Genomic DNA, 25200 nt, shown 5'->3' on the forward strand with positions numbered 1-25200 from the left:
TGATAAAAGCAAAAACTGCACACCAACAAAAAGGTCAAATACATTGAAAATAACTGAAAATGCACTGAACAAAATAAAGAAACAATTAAAAGGAAAAAAATAAAAAACAAACAAAAAAGGTCCAATGCATTTTAAATTAAACCCAAAACGGTCAATGTATTTGACAACAAAATATAACAAAACTATACCAAAACCCTGAACAATTGTGATTTAAAAACAACTAAATCTTTAAAAACAATTAAGATTCGTTTTTTTAAAATCTTTTTAAAACAGTCATCCGTAAAATCTTTAAAAGATCTTGGACTCGGGCTCCAGCAGGGGGAACTAACCGTCCCCGGAGGTGGGTCCCATCATGGGATCCTGAGCTCCCCCAGATCTTGTATACGCCAGTTCTTGTAGGCTTCCTCCTTGCCCCTCTGATGGACCTCCAGATTGACATAGTCTCTTACAAACACCATCTCGCCCGCCTCTCGCGAGCTTTCCGTTTCCCCAGCTGAATGAAGTAGCCCTTGGTTCTTTTCTTCACCATCTCCCACCACTCTATGGGAGAATCAAAAAGGTCCTTCAGGGTCCTCCACTCCTCGAGGCGTCTGCTAAAGGTCTTAATAACACGAGGGTCATCGAGCAGAGAGGTGTTGAGCTTCCAGACCCCAGGCCCCGACTCCCGTGTGCTCGGAATGAGCACCTCTGTCGTCAGGAGCCTGTGGTCTGAAAAGAAGACCGCCTCCGAAGACATGGCGGTCCTCTCCAGTGGCTTACTGAGGAGGACGAGATCTATCCTGGAGAAGGAGGAGCCAGAAGAACTCACCCAGGTGAACAAGGGGACCAGGTCCCGACCTGCGTCGCAGAGTTCAAAGTCCTCCACGAACGCAGCGAGGTCCCTGCTGGATCTATCGTTGCGGGGCTTACTCCGGTCTACATCCCTCAGAGCACAGTTGAAATCACCTGAAATGATAACTGGCAAGGTGCCGATCAGGAGCGGGCGTAGCTGAGGGAGAAAGAGGACTCTCTCTCTCTGGCTGGTGGGGGCATAGACATTGACCAGCCTCAATACAGCCCCCTTGTATTTAAAATCGAGGCTGGCCAGTCTGCCCGCCTCTATAACCTTAAATGTTTTTGCTATTATGAAGGGGTTTTTCAGGAGTACGGCAGAGGCTTTATGTACAACTGGGGAGAAAACTGTGTAGACCCTGCTAGTTGTTCTTTTAACTAATGGTGGGGGAGGGGGTGGTCTCTCCCTTCCCGGCTGTCTGCCGCCGCAGGCCTCCTCCCCCAGCGCCAGTGACCTTGCCATTACTTCCCTGATGTCTTTCTGGGAACGGACACTGGCGCCGACTCTCATCTCCTGAGGACCTGCGGCTCTCCCACTACTGCCGGGAGGGCATACCTGACCCCTCCCCTGGGAGAGTCTCAGTTGTGGGGCAGGAGGAATGTTTTTCTAGGGGGCCTCTCATCCACCAGGCTGCCCACTCGGGGCAGTGGAGAAGGCCCACTGCTCTCCTCTCCGGAGTCAGAGTGGGGCGTGTAAAAATTGGAGGGAGAGGTTTCTGCAGCGGGGGAGGAGCCGGCAGGGGGGGGAGAATCTGCAGAATGGATCCTTTTTTTCATCATACCCCCCCTACCCATGCTCCTCTTCTCTGCCCTCCTCCTCTTCCCCGCTACCACTGTCCACTCCCCCTCTGCCTCCACTTCTGACCCAGAGTCAGAGAGGGAGCCTATGAGGCTCCTGAGGATTGTTTCCTCTCTACCCCCATCTTGGGGTATCACCTTTGGAGGAGCCTCTGCTTGATTTTCTCTCTCTCCACCACCCCCGAGGGCCCGCGCCCTATTTGCATAGGAGGAGGGACAATTCCTGAAGAGATGCCCTCCCCCACCGCACAGGTTGCAGGCCCTCTCCTGCTTGCAGGCCCTGGTCTGATGTTCTCCGCCGCAGACCTTGCACTTGATAACAGTGCAGGCTGCGGCTAAATGACCCAGGGCCCCGCAGTTCCTGCATAATTTGGGCATGCCATGGTAGAAGACAAGCCCCCTATTTGCTCCTAACACCACGGTGCTCGGCAGATGGCGTACTCCGCCGGTGGCGGCCACTTCCACCTGCAGGCGCACCTGCCACCGCCGAGCACTGGTCCAGACCCCATCCTCATCATTAACTCTCCTGAGCCATACTTCTACGTCGTACTCTGCCACTGCTTCGTTATAGAACTGAATAGTTACTATTTTGATCTCTCTATCTGTCAGGGCGTCGACCACAAAGTCACTCAGGGGCATACTGTCTTTCTTTTCCCTATACAAATTCCAAAAACACTCCAGCACTTGAGGGTTCTTAAAGCTCACCTCAAACACGTCCCTAGGTCCAGGCAGTTTAACCACACAGTTCAGCTCAGAAGGGGCAAAGCCCAGGCCCCTCTGCAGCACGGACCTGCTGAACTCCAACCGGGTGAGGGCCGCGGTCTCGGCTCCAGCCTCACGGCTGAAGCGCACCGCATTATGGCGCCTCACACCGGCGGTTCGCTGGGCCATGCTGCGCTTTCCTACCTGGGAGAAGGGTCGGGAGGCTCTCAATCCGGAGGTCGGGGCAAGTCCACCTGGCTGGGGAGCAGCTTCCACCTCCGGGGCTCTTGCAGGGAGCGGGCCTTGCGGGGAGAAGTCCGGGCCCTGGCTGCAGGAGGCCTCCCTCAGGGACGTTGCCGATCGGCCTGGTCGGTCCCTGGAATCCGAGGCCTCTCCTGGATCCTGGCTGGTGACGTCAGCAGGGAGCAGTCCTGGTCAGGCCGGGCTCCGGGTAGATGGTCGGCCGGGCTTCTAGGTGGGACCCACTCCGTGAGGAGTCCTCCGACTCCTCTGGCTAGGTCCCCTGTCGCTCCCGGTCCGTCCCAATCTCCACTCGCCTCGGCCTCCGGACCGCTCCAAGGACCCAGGACTCTGCAGCTCTGTCAACCGGCACCTCCCCGTCTCGTCTAGTCTGGCCTGGTGGATCAGCTCCCTGCAAGGAAAAGAAGAAAACTGTCAAATACAGCTCAAAGCCCCCTGCTGGACAAAGGTTTCTCTCACTATTGGAGGGAAATACTGTTTATTAGGTTTAAGTATTTTACATTTTACATTAATAAAAACAATTCAATTTTTAATACTTGTGATTAAAATCTTTAAAATCAATCCTTAAAATCACTTAAAAATTTTAAAATCTTTGTGATTTTAACAAAACAAAAACAATTAACTTCAAATTAAACGTGCCCAAAACAACAAAACAAACGTGATAAAAGCAAAAGCTGCTCACCAACAAAAGGGTCAAATACATTGAAAATAACTGAAAATGCATTAAACAAAATAAAGAAACAATTAAAAAGGAAAAAATAAAAAACAAACAAAAAAGGTCTAATGCATTTTAAATTAAACCCAAAAAGGTCAATGTATTTGACAACAAAATATAACAAAACTTAAACCAAAAAACCCTGAACAATGTGATTTAAAAACAACTAAATCTTTAAAAACAATTAAGATTCAATTTTTAAATTCTTTTTTTTAAAAACAATCATCCATAAAATCTTTAAAAGATCTTGGACTCGGGCTCCAGCAGGGGGAACTAACCATCCCCGGAGGTGGGTCCCATCATGGGATCCTGAGCTCCCCCAGATCTTGTATACGCCAGTTCTTGTAGGCTTCCTCCTTGCCCCTCTGATGGACCTCCAGATTGACATAGTCTCTTACAAACACCATGGCCCTCCGCGCGATGACGATCGGGTCCAGCTCCTGCTTATTAAACAAACAGATGTTTCGTCCCTCCCACAGTGCCTGCTTCACTGCGCAGACGACACGCCACCAGCACCTCAGGGTAGATGTTGATATTCCCCTGGCCGGACCATACAGGATCTGCTGGGCGGTCGCCCGCGCAGGAACGGCAAACCTGTGGAGGAACGGAGAAAACAGGAGCCAGACCCTGTGGGCGGAGGGGCACTCACTAAAGATGTGAGCCTCCGTCTCCTTCCCCAGGCAACCCTTATAGGGGCAGGTGTCATAAGGAGCTATGCCCCTTCTGTGCATGAACACTCGGGTGGGGAGAAACCGACTCACAGCCATCCAGGAGACATCTTTCTGCGTGTTCGTGAGGCAAACGTGCGTAGCGTTAGCCCAGATAAACCGGCAGGTTTCGGGAGGGAAATCTTCTATCCGGCTGGTCTCCTGGGCAGATCTCATCTGACTACAGATGGTCTTATAATCCCAGGAGGCCAGCACGACTTTATGGAGGCCTACTTCGAGCGCAAAGGCTCGGAGCGCCCTGTAGAACGGCGGGGGATCCCACGAGTGCGGCCTGGTGTTATCCATGGCGCAGAGGCCGAATGGTCTCAGGCTGCTGGCAAAATAAAAGCGGTTCATGAAACTCACTTTCTTGCCAGCAGCCTGGATGTTCTTGACCACATAGGCCAGCCCCTGCGCCTTTATCAGCCGCACAACGTCCGGGACCCCCCTGCCTCCATCCAGGGTACCCTTCACCATCTGTACTCTTTTCAGCCTCTCCATTTTGCTCCCCCAGACAAACCGAAATATAATTCGGGTCACTAGTTTTGCGATGACCTTTTCTGGGGTGAAGATCATTCCTACGTAGAGGAGTATCGGGAAGAGGATGGCCTTTACGACCAGCACCTTACCAGCCATCGTCAAGGTCCTTGTGCTCCAGCCGTGGATCTTCCTTTGGACCTTTGCTATGGCCTCCTCCCAGCTCCGGGCGCCCGTGTTGGTCCCGTCGATCGTGATCCCCAGAACCTTGATAGACGGCTTCACAGGGAACACGGTCGGCGGGCCCCGGCCGACAGGCCATGCCCTGGAGAGGTAGACCTCGCTCTTGGCCTTGTTCACAGCGGCCCCCGTCGCCCTGCAGAAGCCGTCCAGCAGTTCCTCGACCCTGGCCACGGACGGAGCGTCCGTGCAGACCACGGCCATCCCTGAGCAGCATGGCGTTGTCGGCCGCCGATCTCCCCCGGGCACCACAGACCTGGTCGGGACCCACGACTTGAGGGAGTGGCCGCTGCAGCCGGAGCGTCAGTGCTTTGGCCAGTATCTTGTAGTCGGTGCACAGAAGGCTGACTGGCCGCCAGTTCCTCAGATCTTTTTGGTCTCCCTTCTTGTGAAGAAGGGAGAGGATACTCTTCTTCATCGAAGGGGCCAATCTGCCCTCTCTGTACATCGACCCCAAGACCTGGCCCAGATCTTCCTTAAGCACCTCCCAAAAGATCTTATAGAACTCAGCAGGGATCCCGTCGGGACCCGGTGTCCTTCCAGAGTTAAGACTCTTTATCACCTGGGAGAGTTCAGTGGTGGTGATCTCTGGATCCTCCTCCTCCTCCTCGTCCCCCTCATTGCGGGACTTCAACAGGGACAGAAAGTGATGGATCAGATTTTGATCCACCACCTTCTGATCGTACAACTCCCTGTAGAAATCCCGCACCACTGTCTCAACAGCCTCTCTGCCCTCCACCTCTTGCCCCGAGGAGTCGATCATGGAGGACATTGCAGGCCGCCTCTCCTTCGTTTTCTTGAAGAAGAAGCGGCTGCATTTCTCATCGTCCTCCATGATGCGGACCCTGGAAAGGACATTGATCTTCTCTTGCTCCTCCCGATAGAGGGCGGAGAGACTCAGTTTGACCCGGGCCACCTCCTCAGCTAGGTCGAAGCCTCTGAGCTGTAAAAGACTCAGGCGCTGGAGGTGGGCGTTTAGTAAAATACTGTTTATTAGGTTGAGTATTTTACATTTACTTTAAATAAAAACAATTCAATTTTTAATACTTATGATTAAAATCATTAAAATGTCAATCCTTAAAATCACTTAAAATTTTTAAAATCTTTGTGATTTTTAAAAAGAACTAAAACAATTAACTTTAAAATAAACGTGCTCAAATCAACAAAACAAAACGTGATAAAAGCAAAAACTGCACACCAACAAAAAGGTCAAATACATTGACCTTTGAATAACTGAAAATGCACTGAACAAAATAAAGAAACAATTAAAAGGAAAAAAATAAAAAACAAACAAAAAAGGTCCAATGCATTTTAAATTAAACCCAAAACGGTCAATGTATTTGACAACAAAATATAACAAAACTATACCAAAACCCTGAACAATTGTGATTTAAAAACAACTAAATCTTTAAAAACAATTAAGATTCGTTTTTTTAAAATCTTTTTAAAACAGTCATCCGTAAAATCTTTAAAAGATCTTGGACTCGGGCTCCAGCAGGGGGAACTAACCGTCCCCGGAGGTGGGTCCCATCATGGGATCCTGAGCTCCCCCAGATCTTGTATACGCCAGTTCTTGTAGGCTTCCTCCTTGCCCCTCTGATGGACCTCCAGATTGACATAGTCTCTTACAAACACCATCTCGCCCGCCTCTCGCGAGCTTTCCGTTTCCCCAGCTGAATGAAGTAGCCCTTGGTTCTTTTCTTCACCATCTCCCACCACTCTATGGGAGAATCAAAAAGGTCCTTCAGGGTCCTCCACTCCTCGAGGCGTCTGCTAAAGGTCTTAATAACACGAGGGTCATCGAGCAGGGAGGTGTTGAGCTTCCAGACCCCAGGCCCCCGACTCCCGTGTGCTCGGAATGAGCACCTCTGTCGTCAGGAGCCTGTGGTCTGAAAAGAAGACCGCCTCCGAAGACATGGCGGTCCTCTCCAGTGGCTTACTGAGGAGGACGAGATCTATCCTGGAGAAGGAGGAGCCAGAAGAACTCACCCAGGTGAACAAGGGGACCAGGTCCCGACCTGCGTCGCAGAGTTCAAAGTCCTCCACGAACGCAGCGAGGTCCCTGCTGGATCTATCGTTGCGGGGCTTACTCCGGTCTACATCCCTCAGAGCACAGTTGAAATCACCTGAAATGATAACTGGCAAGGTGCCGATCAGGAGCGGGCGTAGCTGAGGGAGAAAGAGGACTCTCTCTCTCTGGCTGGTGGGGGCATAGACATTGACCAGCCTCAATACAGCCCCCTTGTATTTAAAATCGAGGCTGGCCAGTCTGCCCGCCTCTATAACCTTAAATGCTTTTGCTGTTATGAAGGGGTTTTTCAGGAGTACGGCAATCCCGTCCGCTCGGGACACATTGGACCCCGACCAGAAGGATTCTCCTAGGGTCCAAGTGTCCCGGAGATCTTTATATTCTTTTTGGAACGGGATGCCGCACTCCTGCAAACAAATAATATCCGCCTTCATTCCAGCCAGAGAGTTTAAAACATCGGTCCTCTTTTTCACCTCAGCAATGCTCCTCACATTTATTGAAATAATGGTTAATGCCATAATGGCTGTGAGGGCAATTACCCGCTCCGTAACAATCATGTAAAGAAACCTTTCTCTTCCCCACTCCTCTCTTCTCCCTCACCTAGCTTAGCGCTAGCACCCATCATTTCAATCATTTGCCTCACCGCTTGATCCTCTAGGAAGACTATGGGGGGCGCTCGGCTCCCGCCACCCGGTAAGGCTGGCAAAACTCCACTGGGCTCAGGGCCCGTGGTGCTGGAGGTTCTCCCTGGTTCCTTTGAGGCCGAGGCCCGACGAACAGATGGCAGGGCAGAGGCTTTATGTACAACTGGGGAGAAAACTGTGTAGACCCCGCTAGTTGTTCTTTTAACTAATGGTGGGGGAGGGGGTGGTCTCTCCCTTCCCGGCTGTCTGCCGCCGCAGGCCTCCTCCCCCAGCGCCAGTGACCTTACCATCACGTCCCTGATGTCTTTCTGGGAAAGGGCACTGGCGCCGACTCTCATCTCCTGAGGACCTGCGGCTCTCCCACTACTGCCGGGAGGGCATACCTGACCCCTCCCCTGGGAGAGTCTCAGTTGTGGGGCAGGAGGAATGTTATTTCTAGGGGGCCTCTCATCCACCAGGCTGCCCACTCGGGGCAGTGGAGAAGGCCCACTACTCTCCTCTCCGGAGTCAGAGTGGGGCGTGTAGAAATTAGAGGGAGAGGACTCTGCAGCGGGGGAGGAGCCGGCAGGGGGGGGAGAATCTGCAGAATGGATCCTTTTTTTCATCATACCCCCCCTACCCATGCTCCTCTTCTCTGCCCTCCTTCTCTTCCCCGCTACCACTGTCCACTCCCCCTCTGCCTCCACTTCTGACCCAGAGTCAGAGAGGGAGCCTATGAGGCTCCTGAGGATTGTTTCCTCTCTACCCCCATCTTGGGGTATCACCTTTGGAGGAGCCTCCACTTGATTTTCTCTCTCTCCACCACCCCCGAGGGCCCGCGCCCTATTTGCATAGGAGGAGGGACAATTCCTAAAGAGATGCCCTCCCCCACCGCACAGGTTGCAGGCCCTCTCCTGCTTGCAGGCCCTGGTCTGATGTTCTCCGCCGCAGACCTTGCACTTGACAACAGTACAGGCTGCGGCTAAATGACCCAGGGCCCCGCAGTTCCTACATAATTTGGGCATGCCATGGTAGAAGACAAGCCCCCTATTTGCTCCTAATACCACGGTGCTCGGCAGATGGCGTACTCCGCCGATGGCGGCCACTTCCACCTGCAGGCGCACCTGCCACCGCCGAGCACCGGTCCAGACCCCATCCTCATCATTAACTCTCCTGCTTTCAGACAGGATCTCACAGTGTCTCCTCAGCCATACTTCTACGTCGTACTCTGCCACTGCTTCATTATAGAACTGAATAGTTACAATTTTGATCTCTCTATCTGTCAGGGCGTCGACCACAAAGTCACTCAGGGGCATGCTGTCTTTTTTTCCGCTCCTCTTTTAGTGCTATGTCTCTCTCTCTCTGTCTATCTGTCTGTCTCTCTCACTCAATAACATTTTCAATTAAAGGTGCTTTATTGCCATGACTAGAACTTTTGTATTTGCAGTGTTCAAAACAATGACATTATATATATATATATATATATATATATATGGCAAATTATAATAATAATGATGATGAGAATTTTTGTAAAGTACATTAAATACTAAAAAAGGTACAATATCAGTTATTCCACAGACGTTGTGCCCAATAAAATTAAAAAATGTTCTCAAGATTCAAACATGACAGGTTGCGTGAGAGTCGCAGGAGGGAATCCCACCGCTCAGCTTCTCGCTGAATTAAATCTGAAATATTGGGACCTGCGGCAGGAGGAGAGAGGAGGCGGATGGGCAGACAGCCCTGCGAGAGGCAGCGAGGTGCAGAGGGAGATAAACACACAAACCAGGCGCTCCGTGCTGTAAATCCACAGCTTTGATCTCCCGCTGAGGCAAAACTACAAGCCTGCTTCATAGCGACTACAAATATGAGCAGAAATGAGTGCAGTGTTTCCTGTGGCTTAAGTGGAGTTCTTTTAGCTAATATTAAAGAAAAGGTGGTACTGCAAAGTGTGTTCCCATTTGATCACGCTCATATTCTGTGGCCGAAAGTAGTTCTCTCTCTCAGGAGGAGAAAATGCGTTCTGAGTTCATGCCGCCATCCGCATGTGACTCAGTGGAGAACAACGATCTAGAGTCACTGAAGCAGATCCTGAAATTGGTGAGTGAAGAGCCGTCATTAATATTTTATATACACTGTATTGTTTTGTATTAATAATAATATACAGACCAAGCAAAGTAAATGTATTAAGCTAGCAACAACCACTTTGCAAGTTCTTCAGGGCATACCCTCTAGACATTCCTGTCAATGATAAAAGTATTAAACTGCAGAGAGAGAGAGGGCCCACAGCTGTTTGTTAAGTCTGTCTGTGAACTTAAAATTGCTTCCCCAGAAAGAACACAAGAACCTGACCTAAAACATGAGCATTCAGACAAGAACTTGGCGCAGCTCAATGACTTGTGGGTGTCGCCGTCACTGCCAAATACACTGACTGGTTTTCTGAAGTGCCAGTTTAGACAATTGAGGGGCGGGATGGCAAAAAACAAACAAACAAAAAAACATGCAGTTCCTCTCATAACGTGCCAACCTGTACGGGTCTGCGTGCCACTCTACCACAGGTTTGCCATCCCTGCCCTTGGGGTTTTACTACTTCAAAGGCATCCTGATAAAGGATTACGCCTAATGAAGAAGCCGTGTGCTTGAGCAGCAAGTTCTTTTCAATAATTGTACCATCCCACAAATCCTGAACAACATTATCAGGGTGGACACGAGTTTTTACTTGCTCACTGACTCTGAGCACAAGAGAGATGCAATGGTGTTTTTCACCAGAACATTCTTTGTCATTCTGACCAAGACAACTGGGCACTGGCTCCGCATCATTGAAGTCAATGATGTAAAAAATGTTTTTCTCCTATCAGTGTGTAGGTATTGCAAGCCCTGTGGAGATCCTCACTTATTAAGGTATCCATCACAGTGTTTACGTCAGCTTAAGGAAGTCTTAAGCGAAGTCAAATTTTCTTGTAGTTTGGAAATTAGTTGTGACTGATTTATATCATGTGTTTCCTGATAGTGATTGTTTGAATTGTAGAGGATGGAAGGATTTCTGAGAAATTGTCCTTCGTCTGCTTTTTCTGGATAGACCTCCATGTCTTCATAACTAGACTGACTGGAATTCTCAAGTTGCATATCACAACACTCATAATTGCAATCACCAGTGCTGCTTGGATTTGCTATCCAGTCAACTAGACTTCTTTATGCTTTCTTGACACATGTGATGGGAATGTAGACTTAACAGTACATTGTTTGTCACATTGTCTGAAAGGGCATGTAACTGTCTTGCCTTTGGTAATATGACTTTCCAGATGTAAGAGAAGACCCCAGATTTCCTCACATTTAGAGTGTAGAACCCGTCTCTAAAATAACTGGAAAAGTCGTTGAGATAACGCAAATAGAACTTTAAACAAGCCGGCTTGGAAGCACCATGTCAGGAATTCCTTCAGTGAGAACTTAATGTTTACAAACATGAGTGCAGCTTTATAGGAAGATGACGTAAAATGTTTGTACCATCCAATCAGAAGGTACAAGTCCGAGTCAGTTTACGATCTTGTCTTCCCATGAAGAGGTGATGGATCCAAAAAGCAGATGTCTGTCTTTGTTGTGCACTAGGAAGATAGATCCCACGGTCGTCATTTAACAACTGTCAATCGCTCATTAACAAAAACAGTTCCTGCCATTCTGCAGAAACGAAGTCCACAAACAGATTTTCAACAAACATCTGTGGGCTATTTTGGCACTGTGTGACCTTTTATTACAGACAGGAATTTCTAACAAATTAACCTTGTTGACCTTTTGCTTAGCCTGCTAAAGCTACTCTGCTCAGTCTGTATACAAGCTATTTCTAATGCTAGTTTTAATATAAAACATTATATAATTATCACAAAACACTTTCTTCATCATTCCAATACAGAGTCTTCAAGAGCTACGTAAGTCAGTATGACATGTTAAATCTCCTGCACTATTCAGTTTATTCCTATTCTTTCCTTCTTTTGGCGATAAGTGTGAAACTTGAAGGCTGAAAACTTCGAAAAAGCTCTCGTGCATTCAGGGAAACCACACTTAAAAGATGCATTAGGCAAAAAACTATGAGTTTGCATGTGCCTGACATGTATTGCTTCAGGTTTTAGCACATATGTTGCAAGTTATCTTTTTACTGCAGCCTACTGGCCTTAAAAGCAAAATAATCTCACTAGACCAACACAGACAATCTTTAAGCTACTCTCTCACAGAATAGTACAATTATTGTCAAAACAGAGCAGCCAGTTAACTACTGTTAGCTAAATAACTGTAGAGCATGTTTCAATCAATCTTCTGACTAGGTTTTTACATCAACTTGCATAACTAGAAAGTTTCCCTCTCTAGGTGGGGAGAAAAGCAACATGACACATCCTACAAACCTTTAAACTTGAAATAATAGCCCCACAACAAATAGTACAATAGACATAGACATAGATTTTACAACAAATCAACGGAGCATCACTTCTTACCTCACAAATTTGATTGGATTGCGAATGAACATATGTTAAATGCAAGTGACCAAGCTAGCTAACTTAGTTTGTTGATTTGACTGCTAAGAAATTCTATGAAAATCTATGAAAATCAAATACATCGACATGTTACTGGTAATGTGTTTCAACAGAAATATATAACATTTTGTCCACTCAGCAGCTAAAGGGGAGTATGCTAGCTAATGTTAACTGAACACATGTGCATGCATGCTTGCAACATGCGATTAAGTCCAAGCAGGGGCGCCACTAATTGTGGGCCCCATGAAGAGATGAACTGTTCACACCACATTTAAACAAGTAATAATAATCTGTGATATGTGCTTAAGTCTGCCCAGTCTGAAATCTCACATTTCAACCCTCCTTTCTCAACATACTGTAGCAATTACTTTACTATGGTTAAATGAGGTTTGCTTGGAGTACCATGCTTAGTTAAGTATTTATCTATCACATCTTCTTGCTCACTATCTGCTACAAGGACAGATCCCTGTAAAGTATTGTCAATCCTAGATTGATATTAGCCTCTTAACCTGCTTATAGCCTAACATACAGTACATCAGGCTACTTGATGTTAGTATTGCTGAGCTTCTTTCAGTTGAAACTGTTACAAATGATTGATTGGAATAACTTTGAATTGCCACTACATGAGCTCACCTTGTCTCACGTCCTCAGTAACACCATCAGGAGATGATGAGTGACCTGCCGCTGCTCCACTCTTTATGGCTGTTTCTGAAACTAAGGGCCGTGTGTTTCACGATGTTAAGCTTTTCTAGGTAATTTTGATAGGCCTTATATATAATGTCATGTGACCAGGGGTGGATTTTAAGGAGTTTTGGCACTAGCGAGCTGGGCTAGTATACCAACATTTCCACTAGCATGGCTAAAATGTTTGTAACTGTATTTACAGAGTAAGTTTAATGAGTATTTAAGAAAATAAGAAAACTAATAGATGAAGGGGGACAATAACAGGGATGAAGTAAGTATTTAATGAGTAGTTTAGAAACATGCTTTCAGTATATATTTTCTCAGTATTCATGTTAAGTTAGTCTGTGCACAATATTATATAGCCACTAGAATGAGACAAATATTTTCTGAACTGAACATAACCCAAAAATATCCAAACAAGTGTAAATAGGTAATGTATAATTCAAAAATGTATTTTTAATATTATTTAAATAGTGCATACAAAAAAAACACAAACTACAGTGAACAAAACATTATTGGAGCTGACTTCACATATGTGAAGGATTAAGTGCCTACCCCAGCTTTCACAAAGACGTAGGCTACGATATTAATTTATAAATCAACTGTGCATTAATCCTGTCTAATCCGTCATATTCTCGGCAGTTCGGGTGTTCTTGCTTTCTTAAATGTTCCCAAATTTTTAGCATCTACCACATTGCTGGGGAGTTTGTTCAGATTTTGACTACTCTCTGTGTGAAGAAGTGTCTCCTGTTTTCTGTCTTGAATGCCTTGAAGCCCAATTTCCATTTGTGTCCCCGGGTGCGTGTGTCCCTGCTGATCTGGAAAAGCTCCTCTGGTTTGATGTGGTCGATGCTTTTCATGATTTTGAAGACTTGTATCAAGTCCTCACGTAGTCTCCTCTGTTCCAGGGTGAAAAGGTTCAGGTCCCTCAGTCTCTCCGGGTAGGACTTTCCCTTCAGACCTGGAATAAGTCTGGTTGCTCCTCTGAACTGCCTCTAAAGCAGCAATATCCTTCTTGAAGTGTGGTGCCCAGAACTGTCCACAGTATCCAGATGAAGTCTAACTAGTGCATTGTACAGTCTGAACATCACTGCCCTTGTTTTAAATTCTACACTTTAGACAATATACCCTAGCATTGTGATTGCCTTTTTTATTGCTTCCCCACATTGCTTGGATGGAGAAAGTGAGGAGTCCACATAGACTCCTAGGTCTTTCTCATGCGTTACTTCATCTAGTTCTGTAACTCCAAAATTGTGTAATTATACTGGACATTTTTGTTACCTGCATGTATTACCTTGCACTTGTCCACATTGAATTTCATTTGCCAGGTGTCGCCCACAACTGAATATTATCTAAGTCCCTTTGAATAGCCTGTGCTGCCAAGATTGTATCACCTATTTTAGTATCATCTGCAAATTTGACTAGTTTGCGAACTATCCCAGAGTCCAGATCATTAATATAGATTAGAAAAAGCAAAGGCCCTAGTACTGATCCCTGTGGATCTCCACTAACAACCTCACTCCAGTTAGAAGCGACTCCTCTAATCGACACCCTCTGTTTCCTACACATCAACCAGTTCATAATCCATCTACTTACATTACTCTGAATGTCTACAGCTTCCAATTTGAGGATCAGTCTTTGGTGTGGAACCTTATCAAAAGCTTTCTGAAAATCTAAGTATATCATATCATATGCTTTCACATGATCTACAGCTGCAGTTGCATGTTCAAAAAATTCTAATAAATTAGTAAGACATGATCTGCCTCGTCTAAACCCATGTTGACTATCTCCAAGAATATGGTTTTCATTGAGATGCTCCTCTATTTTCTGTCTAATCATTTTTTCCAACATTTTACAAGTGATGCAGGTGAGACTGATTGGTCTGTAATTTCCTAGCTCAGTTTTGTCCCCTTTCTTGTGGATTGGTATGACATTTGCTGTCTTCTTGTCAGTTGGCACATCCCCTGTTCTAAGTGTAATTTGGAATAATCGAGTTAGCGGCCTATAAATAATTTCCCACATTTCTTTAAGTACTGTTGGAAATATCCCATCTGGCCCAGGTGATTTGTTTGTTTTTAATTCTGCTAGTCCCTTTAGTTTTTTTTTATTATTATTTTTATTTCTTGGCAGATGCCCTTATTATCTCCTCCTCATTTATCCTGATCTCTCTTAGGGTTTGACTAGACTGATTGTCAACCTGTGGCATGTTATCTGTTTTTTCTTTTGTAAAAACCTCTGTGAAATACTCATTTAGAACATTTGCTACATCTTATTCGTTTTCCAAGATACCTCCATTTTTGCCTTTTATCTGTTTCACTTCCTCCTTTATTGACTGCTTGCTGTTGTAATATTGAAAAAAGCTCTTTGCATTGGTTTTAGCTCCAAGAGCTATGTTTCTTTCTATTTCCCTCTTTGCTTTCCTGATCCCTTTCTTAAGATCTCTTTGCAGCTCAACATATTCTATGTATTTTGTTTCGTCACCATCCCTTTTGTATGCGCTATACAACATTTTCTTCCTCTTTATATTTTTTTGCATACCTCTATTAAACCATTAAAACATGGGAAGCTAAACCCCAGGTCTGGCCAGGTAATGTCACAACTCTAATTTAAAAGATTGCCTTTCTGGGATTGTGTCTGAGAATGTGTCCCAGCTTCTCAATGTCCTTCAGCCCCCACTCTGAATCCACGAGGTCAGTCAGCAGACAATAGGATTGAACTAGAAATTTTTAACACCCAGATTATAAGCGCTTTTGTTTTAATTTCATTTTATTGGTATTAAGCCATTTGTGCTTCAAATACAGTTACTTAATTTCAAGAGTGTAAGGAATAAAACTGAAACTGGGTAAAGTCCACCCTGGTAATATTCATCAGTTTGGGACAAGTCAATTCCCCCTCAGTGCTCTTGAGTGTTATGCTGATTCACAGAGAGTGGCTGAGGCCAGGGGGTCTCTGGTATCAATAGCATAACAAAGGGTTAATGAGGAGACACTTTGACTACCAGTCTTGCATCAATAGCAGATCAAAAGCTATTGTTAAAGATGATTGAGGAGACAGGCTGTCTATTATGCTGTGGGGAGAGGTGAGTTAATCCCCTCTGAGAGAGGGACGGGTGAGGGGAACCAGAGTCGTTATCCCGCAATGTGGGAGAGCGGGTTTGGGCTCCATTGTCACTTGTACTAATGGACAGCTGCCATTGGACACTCTGGTGGGAGGGTCACTGTGGGAGGTGGAGCTGGACAGGGGTTCAACACATAAAAGCTGACTTGTTCAACAGGTCAGTGTATCAGGTTTGCTTTGCTGTACCCAGTGTACCTGTATACTGTGCTCTATATTCTGGACTCACATTGAACCTGAATTGTCTCAGTTCCAGTCACGTCTACAGGAGGTCCCATTTTCTTACATAATTGGCGAGCCAGCGGCGGACAAAAAGGGCGGACGTTGGAAACGGGGATCCTATATTCTCTGAAGTTGCGGTTCATCAAAAAGGACACTGCGTTCCAGCATTACACTTCTTGACGAACCAGGAAAACACGAAGCATCTCTGTAAGTATAAGTTTACATTGTTTGCACCTTAAACACTGCAGAGAAAGAATTACATAAGAAGTCTTACTAGAAGAACCCAAACTGAGCCTTGACTGCAATGATGTCTCTCCCGCAGCGCTAAGGGAACAATCAGGGACAGAACTGCTAAAGTCTGACCTGTGTGTGTGTGTGTGTGTGTGTGTGTGTGTGTGTGTATTCAGCAATGTAGAATCAATCAATTTGTGATTCATCTGAGAAGACGGGGATAAATAATATATAGAGAAGTGGCGAGTGTGTTCAAGACTAAAGGCATGAGAATCCTCCTGTAGCTGCGCAGTACATAGTGTTACCTGTTTATCGATAAATGTGTAATCCATCATGATCAAGGTTAAACAGGTGTGTTTGTATAGCAAGCCAAATGATCATTTAGAGATATCTGCAAACCATTTAGAGATATCTAAATAAGGTGCTTTTTAAAGATATCTCTAAATGATTTGCAGATCTCAACATTTTTTGAAGATATCTTTAAATGATTTAGAGATATCTGCAACTCATTTCAAGATATCTTCAAATGACATCCTGTATTTTGGCTGAGATTATCACTTTCTGTTTCCTCATTCAGTTACATAGAAAGGAATGAACAAGTTAACAGGAAGTGATAATATTGGGCTACACAAAGGAAGTAATTTGAAGATATCTTGAAATGCATTTAGAGATATCTCTAAAGTATAATCTGGCTTGCCATATATAGAATGTATATGACTCACCAAAATTATTTTTATATATTTTTATTTTTATTATTTCATGATTAAAGTACTTGAAACTGGTGTTATGAGACCTCTAGTGGTTAAGAACAGCAACTGTCAGTCTGAGCACAGCCTAATGAAGTGCTGTTGATATGACTGGAAGTAGGTATGTTGTTCTTTCCCCTGAAATAAAATATAGTTTTATTATTAAAATATCCATTTTTATTTCAAAAGTTTTACTGAATTATAAAACCTAAGATTACAGTCAATATAATAAGACATTTTATACATCTAATTAATTGAAGTTTATAGTTTTATTATTATTATTATTATTATTATTATTATTATTATTATTATTATTATTATTATTTTAGTACCATGCTTTAATGGCGACATTACTAATTGAGTCATGTTACAATACTCGCCAAAAATACATTAGTAATTTATTTCTTTTGTATAGGTTTCATCGTATACTCGGACTGGGAGTTGCCTGTTTTAATATATATATTACCAGGTGTACAAATAAAAAACTAAGGAGAAGCAATCCAGCCGGTCCGCAGCTTTGTTTACTCTTGGTACCGAACTGCTACCTTCACATGGGCATAAAAACTCCTCCCCCAAAGCATGCTTCCCACCCCCACAGGGCCTGTCACCCATACTGGGGAACATCACCGTGGCTTTTCTATAGAACACCAACATCAGAATTCACCCATCAGTGTAGCTTTATCCTTCTCCGTAATGTGTCTTTTCATATACGAGCGCCAGGCTGTGCTCTCCCTGTCTGACTTCATACATGCTCCCAGTTTATATGCTGACTGGACACTTTATTAGCACTTCTGAATGATGTTCTGATATAATGACTGGTGTAGGAAGAGCTGTGTGAGTTTTCAGAGCTGCTGTTCTCAGTATTGCTCTCCTGTGTCGTCTTTCCCTCAGGAGCTGTAGAGGCCGGCGCTCTCCCTGACTCTGGGGAAAGGGCTCTCACTGAGCAGCAGCACTGGGAGCAGGAGTGGGGCTCCAGTCTGAGGCAGGACACAGAGCCCACAGCTACTGAAGACACCCAGGGGCTGAGTGAGCAGCTCAGGAGCAGACAGAGTGAGGAGCAGTTGAGGGGATAGGAGTCTGGCCACATGGCAGAGCCACACACTGAGGGGTCGACACAGAGACTTGGGGCACTGGGATCTGACACCGCAGGGTCAAAGGTCATGGCAAAGGTCATAAAGAGCGACCCTGAGCTGGACTGCAGGACCCAGTCTCGGGGATCTGAGTGTGGACCCAGTGCAGCTGGTGCTGAGCCGGGCTCTCCCAGATCACAGTGTGGACCCAGTCTGCTGTCTGATCACATCAAAACAGAGGACGACACACTGGAGTGTGTTTACACAGTGGAGCCAAGAACACAGACTGCCTTCAGAGACGCACTTAGTCATCTAAAAATTGACAATATTACAGACAGAGCCTGGGACCTGTGGCCTGAGCTCCCTGTAGCTGGACAGTGTGACCTGGGGCCTGAGCTCCCTGTAGCTGGACAGTGTGACGCAGAGTCTGCTGCCTTAAGGATGGGGCTCAGTGGGGGGAATGACAGTGCAGTGAGAGGGGAGATCCTATCATCGCAGCGCAGACAGCTGCGTCCCAGACCCCCTAGACCACCTCGCTCCTCCAGCTCCCCCTCCTCACCACTGTGGCGTGGAAAACAGCGTCCCCATCACCAGCCCCAGTGTAGGAGCTTCACAGGGGCAACAGAGCTTGTTACGCAGCACCGCACTCGCAGAGAGAAGCCGTTCCACTGTGCCGAGTGTGGGAAGCGCTTTTCTCAAGCAACACACCTTAACTCACACCAGCGTATTCACACAGGAGAGAAACCGTACTGCTGTGTCCAGTGTGGGAAGAGATTCTCTCAGACAAGTAATCTCAACAAACACCAGCACATTCACACAGGAGAGAGACCTTACCGCTGTGTCCAGTGTGGGAAGCGCTTTTCTCAAGCAACACACCTTAACTCACACCAGCGCACTCACACAGGAGAGAAACCATTCTGCTGTGCCCAGTGTGGGAAGGGCTTCTCTCAGACAAGTAGTCTCAACAAACACCAGCGCACTCACACAGGAGAGAGACCGTACTGCTGTGCCCAGTGTGGGAAGGGCTTCTCTCGGGCAAGTAGTCTCAACACACACCAGCACATTCACACAGGAGAGAAACCGTACTGCTGTACCCAGTGTGGGAAGAGTTTCGCTCAGGCAAGTAGTCTCAACGCACACCAGCACATTCACACAGGAGAGAAACCGTACTGCTGTGTCCAGTGTGGGAAGGGCTTCTCTAGTGCATCTAATCTCAACACACACCAGCGCATTCACACAGGAGACAGACCTTTCTTCTGTGCCCAGTGTGGGAAGAGTTTCTCTCAGGCAGCACACCTCAACACACACCAGCACATTCACATAGGACAGAGACCATAACGTCCAGTATGCTTCACTGAAGTAGGAGTTTCACAGTATTGGGTGCACATTATTGCTATTGTTATTATTGTTATTTTTGTTTTTGTTGTTATTCAAGTTTTTAACCATTATCCATGGTTTCTTACATGGTTTGTCATTCACTAACATGTATTGTATTCTAGAGACAATGTATAACACGCGTGACATCATCACAATGAGACTGTGCAGTGTGGCTGATCACATGGATACAAACTGCTGGGCTCTTACTGAGTGTACTTTCATAATGGGCAGAAACGTTTATCATGTTTATGGCTGCTTCCTGAGGGGAGGTGTGGATGCAGAAACCAAATTGTCTCCCACGGTTCGTCTTTTACAACTGTCAATCAATCATTAACAAAGACAGTTCCTGCCAATCTGGGGAAGCAATTTAAGTCCACAAACAGACTTCTAGCTGTGGGCCCTCTCTCTCTCCTGTTTGATCCTTTTATTATTGACAGGAATGTCTAGAGAGTATGCCCTGAACAAGTGCCTCAATGGCTGTTGCTAGCTAAATAAATCTACTTGGCTTGGTCTGCATACTATTATTAATATAAAACATTAATAACAGCTCTTCACCTACATTCACCAGTTTAATTTGCTGCCCTCATATTTTGGTGACAGAGATTGCTGAGATGGACACAGTCCTCATCCAGAGACTCCCCTCTGTTTTGCAGTCGGGACAGGACTGGGAATAGGACTGGGGAGTGGGGCAGAAGAAACGAGTCGCTGCTTTACCTGGTTTGTCGAACCAATGCGCTTTTGCTGTATCCTTGTGGTTCAGCTGAAACTATACAGTGAGCGTTTTAGATTGAAAACGATTAGTATGTGTTATTATTACAATGTACCTAAGGTGACGTACAGAATTAATTGAAATAGCGTTGTTTCACATACATTTACAGTTATAAATACATACTCATGAAAAGAAACTTCAGTGATATCCAGATGATGAAGTGCCTTGCTTGTTTCTGCGGCGAACAGTCCCAGGAGTCTGTCTGTCTGTCACCCTTCCCCAGGCGGTTCTGTCGTTAGTTCTGTACAGACTATAGTGGCTACAGACTAAGTTTTTAATCTGCGTTTCTTGGTAAACTCCATCGTGACTTCTAAGGCATTTGTAATTCCCACAAATCACAGAAAATCCTTAGTTTTTTGGCACAAAGTTAACCTTAATAATCTCCTTATTATGGGACCTTTTGGGAAATGGTGGATACTATGTCCACTCACACTTTTACCCCACTACAATTATAAATAAAATTATGTACTTTTTACTTCACTACATTTCCCAAAGACCCTATTACTGTTTTTCTAATGGGAGGGCAGAATTACATAGACTTACGTGGAATTCACATACATATATAGTAACCTCCTGAGGGCAGGTGCGGAGCCAGGGCGTGGGCCACTGGGGCACTGCCCTGCTGAAATCTGATTGGCCCCTGAGTCCCCCCCACTCCAACATTTCCGTATTATATGAATTGCCAGTTTACTGTGTCTGTATTGTGGACAATGGGGTGCGTTAATGTATTTTACCAAAGTTGTCCTTTTTGTGTGTATACCGCCTGGCCAGAATCCAGGCGATACAGCAGTTCTGCTCATGCGCACAGCCACAGCCAGACTGCATGGCAGTTTCACAACAAGACAGTTTATGGTAAATCGATCGTTTAAATGCTCTGCTAAGACATTGACAATGTGATGAATGGTGATAGCTAAGCTACACTATTTTAGGGTCACCATACATCCAGTTTTTACCGGACATGTCCTCTTTTTAGGGCCTTCAATCTCCATCCTGACTGATTTTTAAAATATCTAAAAATGTCCGGGATTTGTCTTGCTCATCCTTTTCCCAGCACTGAACTACAGCCCCGGGTGCGTGTTTAACCCTTCCGCTCCAGCAGCGCTGCAGTTTGATCACATGTGAATGATGATGTGGATGGTGATAGTGATTATCTATTTAAGCCCTATTGGTTTGTCAATAAATGACTGACGTCTGTAAAGATATGATCAGATGTGCCAGTAGGCTGCAGAACACCTTCCCCAGGTTGCTGCTCACACAGATGCCCCAGTAGTTTGTTGGGGTCGAGTTTGTCTCCACTCTTATATATGGGTGTTATAATCCCTTGGTTCCAGGTCTCAGGGAAACACATTACATTACATTATTTGTCATTTAGCAGGGCGACTTACATTTGTACCCATTTATACAGCTGGGCATTTTACTGGAGCAATCTAAGTGAAGTACCTTGCTCAAGGCTACAACAGCACTGTTATGAGTCCAGAGCCCTAATCACTACTCCACAGTGCTGAAACACCCAGTTCTCAGTACGAGATTGAGCAGTTTAAGTGTTTCAGCATCTCTGCGGTGATGTTGTCTGGCTTTCTTTGATTTGAGGGTGTTTAGCTCCTCTGCTGTGATCGGGGTGTCTAGGGGGTTCTAATTGTCTTTAATACAGGATTCTAATTGTATAAATGTTTTCGCACATGGAAATTTGAGTTTCTTTTTTGTTTTCTACTTCTTTGTAAAGGTTTTCAAAATGTTTTTTCCTTATGTTTCCATTTTGGATAGCCAGTTCTTATTTGTGAAGTTTAGGTTGTTCCAGGATTATAATCTAAAAAAATATATAGATTTATTGACTCTTGTTTATTGATGTGTGCTTGTTTTTTATGTCTGAGTGTGTTTGTATTGTCTGAGTGTTTCACAATATTTCAGGTGTAAATCGGGGCTGGGTCTGGATATTTATGTTTTTGATTTGATTCAGTCTTACTCTCTGACTAATATTTCAAGGTTGGTACTTCTTGTTGTAATGTACCGCTAGGGGCACGGGAACAGGGGACCCAGTTGCGATACGTGGTTTGCAGAGGTCAGACAGGTGTGGGTCAAATACCGGCAGGACAGAGTAATCAAGGGCTAGGCAAAGATGTGGTCTCAAAACTATTCACCCTCTTGGACTTGGATTGTGATACAAAATTTCGATAATGTCAAAGTGAAAAAAAAAATCTGCAAATTGATACTGGTGAATAGGGTGAATACTTTTGAGAGCCACTGTAGCTGTCCTGACTATGACCTCCTGCCTCCAACCCCTAAAGCAAGAACTGCTCAGATACATTTCCCAACAAACCTCTACTTTCTCAAATGCTCATGTTATATCACAGAGCTGAAACCAACTTCTATAGACACTTACTATACACTTGTTTCACAGTCCTGTCTTGCTTGGTATAGATCCTTAATAGAGATTAATGGACAACTGATAGAAAACATGAAACAGCACTTCCTGTTAAACACACACATCCCCCATGATCTTCTTGAGAAGGTTTGAAATTGTGACACTGTATGTTGTTATAATTATGATTAATGTTATTATTATGTTTACAAGCAGAAATCTAAAAAAAACCTTTCACATTACACATTTGTTGTGTTGATTCCTGATTCATTTAGTTTTCCAGTTCCTCTCCAGGTCTCTGGGTGCTCAGCTGTCTGGTGTCACAGTGTCCTTGACTGACAGGACTGTGGAGAGCTGAGAGGATCCCTGACCCACTGACCAGCACAGCACAGACTCCTCCAGCCCCACTGACCAGCACAGACTCCTCCAGTCCCACTGACCAGCACAGCACAGACTCCTGCAGCTCCACTGACCAGCACAGCACAGACTCCTCCAGCCTCCAATGACCCGATGGAGAGTGAACTGACACAAGACATCCAAACACAAGAGCCTGGGAAGGGTTTTTACAGCCCTAATGATGCCGCAGAATCTCTAACTGATTTTAAAAGGCAGAAACTGGATAGATGCTGTGTGTCATATAAACTCTTACGCAGGAGTTTATTACAAAACCCCAAATGAGGTTCTGAGAGCAGTCAGCTTCTCCTTTTGCCCCGTTTGAATATCAGGCTGAATATTTTGGGTTCCTGTGTCTGGGTTCAGAATTTGGAGAACTGTGTCTGATTTTTGGTTGATGTTTTCATGGTTCCCTTCTAATATGTATTGCAGTGTTGTTGGAGAACGCCATTAGCCTCTCTTAAGGACGATAAAGAAACCTGAATAAATAACAGAAAGTCTGCTGTTTCTAGTTGTTGTAACTCGTTTGATACATTGAGTCAATCAATTATGTTAAAAAGGCACAAATGAAAAATCTATTGATTCCAATATCAGTATATTCATTAATTTAGATATGTATTATTATTCTGAGTGTAACATTTGTGTCATGAGAAAAAGACATGTAAGAAGAAACTATTGTTTTTTAGATGCCTGTAACTGATAGAAATGCATCAAACAGAGACAGACCAGTATTATGTTTTTTATTATTATAATTAGTATTCTGGTTTGCTGGTGCCACCTCTGTATGAGACACAGAGAAGAGGAGGATTCTGGGCACACCTCGTCCTGGGCTCCTACACTGTGCTCTTCCTCCCGCACTGCATAGTGGACTTCATTATGTCTTATTCAGAATATTATATTATGTATTTTTCAGAAAATGATAGGCTTGATAGTGCCTATATATTTACATCTCTAATGGTTGATCTCAGTGTCCTTGTGGACCCAGTGCTGTACAGCCTCCTCAGGCCTGATGTCAGGGACACACTGGGCTCTGTCCCCTGCTGTCAGAGGCTGTTCACACTGACCAGCTGCTGGACACCCAGAGCTGAGCAGCAGGAGACAGAGGATACAGCCGCTGAGCGTCGGACTGAAGCCAGTGTCTGAGAGACTCAGGGGTTTGAGAGCTCAGCTGTCTCTGGAAGTCAGTCCAAGACAGTGTAGTTGTGAAAGGTGCAGAAACCTCATTGTTCTCTGTGCTGTGTAGACAATTCTCTTAAGAGAGAGACACAGGGGTTTGGCAATGCGCTGTCATCCCTGGAGTTGATCTCAGATCTCATTTTGGAGACATGTCTGAATGTTTCAGAAATGTATACACAGGGACATGTTTATGCAAACTTATATAGGAAAGTAAGATTGCGTTCTGCTTTTTAAAATGATGAATGATGAAATGTAAGTATTTATCGACAATGAAACTGTCTGCACTTCCTAGATCCCAGATTGAGTCTAAACTTCCACACGTCAGTCAATCAATCTGTCGGTCCAGGAGTCCTGTTCCTTCACTTCCTGTTGTCCAGAGACTCCTCCAGCTGCCCAATGGACAGACAGTATGCTGTAATGTGGTGGACGAGTGTGATTGGCAGATGGAGGAGAGGGGTGTGAAGTATTGATTTAATGTGGCCCTGGGTTTATTCTGCTCCTGTGTCAGTCCTGTAGAGACACAGTCCTGCAGCTCTTCCAGGAGACTAGAGGGCCCATAAGCACAGACCTGGAGAACATGCCACAGTCTGACACATAAAGAAGCAATTGTTGTGTTGTACCAGTACACAGCTATACTAATTAAGGGCAAATTTCTTGCCATATTTTTTTAATGGACCCAATAGCTCCTAATGATTCAGAGTAACCATCTCATCAGCGGTCTGTTCCAGGAAAAATAACCACAATCTGAGAGTTTATTTAAAATTTAGTTCTGTGGTCACCTACACCTTCTTCTTGAAATCCATCATGAGATACAGAAACCACACACAGACACAGACACACACACACACACACAGACACTCACACACCCACGCACACACACACACACCCCCACACACAAGAAAAAGAGTTCTTTCAATCAAAAAATCATGAATACTGTTTTATTTGGTAAAGTATTTTACATTTCAAGGATAAAAACAATCAAAACAAATTTTAATACTTGTGATTAAAAATATTTTTTTAAATCAATTCTTAAAATCACTTCAAAATTTTAAAATCTTAGTGATTTAACATAAACAAAATACATGAACTTCAAATAAACAAGTGCACAAAACAATAAAACAAACTAGTGATTAAAGCAAAAACTGCAAACCAACAA

At 44.9% G+C, this 25200-nt stretch overlaps 2 protein-coding genes across 15 annotated transcripts in view; one reads left to right on the plus strand and one right to left on the minus strand.

Annotated features, from left to right (window-relative positions):
• The window catches only part of LOC136768173 (NLR family CARD domain-containing protein 3), a 261771-nt gene that overhangs the window by 111770 nt on the left and 124801 nt on the right, over positions 1-25200 (minus strand). The window lies entirely within an intron of this gene.
• Positions 12592-23375, plus strand: LOC136768190 (zinc finger protein 135-like). Of its 2 annotated transcripts, XM_066722266.1 has the most exons (3): positions 12592-12655; positions 15952-16130; positions 17792-23375. In XM_066722266.1, exon 3 carries the CDS (start codon positions 17986-17988, stop codon positions 19306-19308), a length of 1323 nt encoding a protein of 440 aa, XP_066578363.1. In that variant the 5' UTR covers positions 12592-12655; positions 15952-16130; positions 17792-17985; the 3' UTR covers positions 19309-23375. The 2 variants fall into 2 exon arrangements, with proteins under 2 accessions (XP_066578363.1, XP_066578362.1); XM_066722265.1 differs by lacking the exon at positions 12592-12655 and having other exon boundaries at positions 15849-16130.

This window comes from Amia ocellicauda, chromosome 14 (genome assembly GCF_036373705.1).
Source record: "Amia ocellicauda isolate fAmiCal2 chromosome 14, fAmiCal2.hap1, whole genome shotgun sequence".
Classification (NCBI taxonomy): Eukaryota; Metazoa; Chordata; class Actinopteri; order Amiiformes; family Amiidae; genus Amia; species Amia ocellicauda.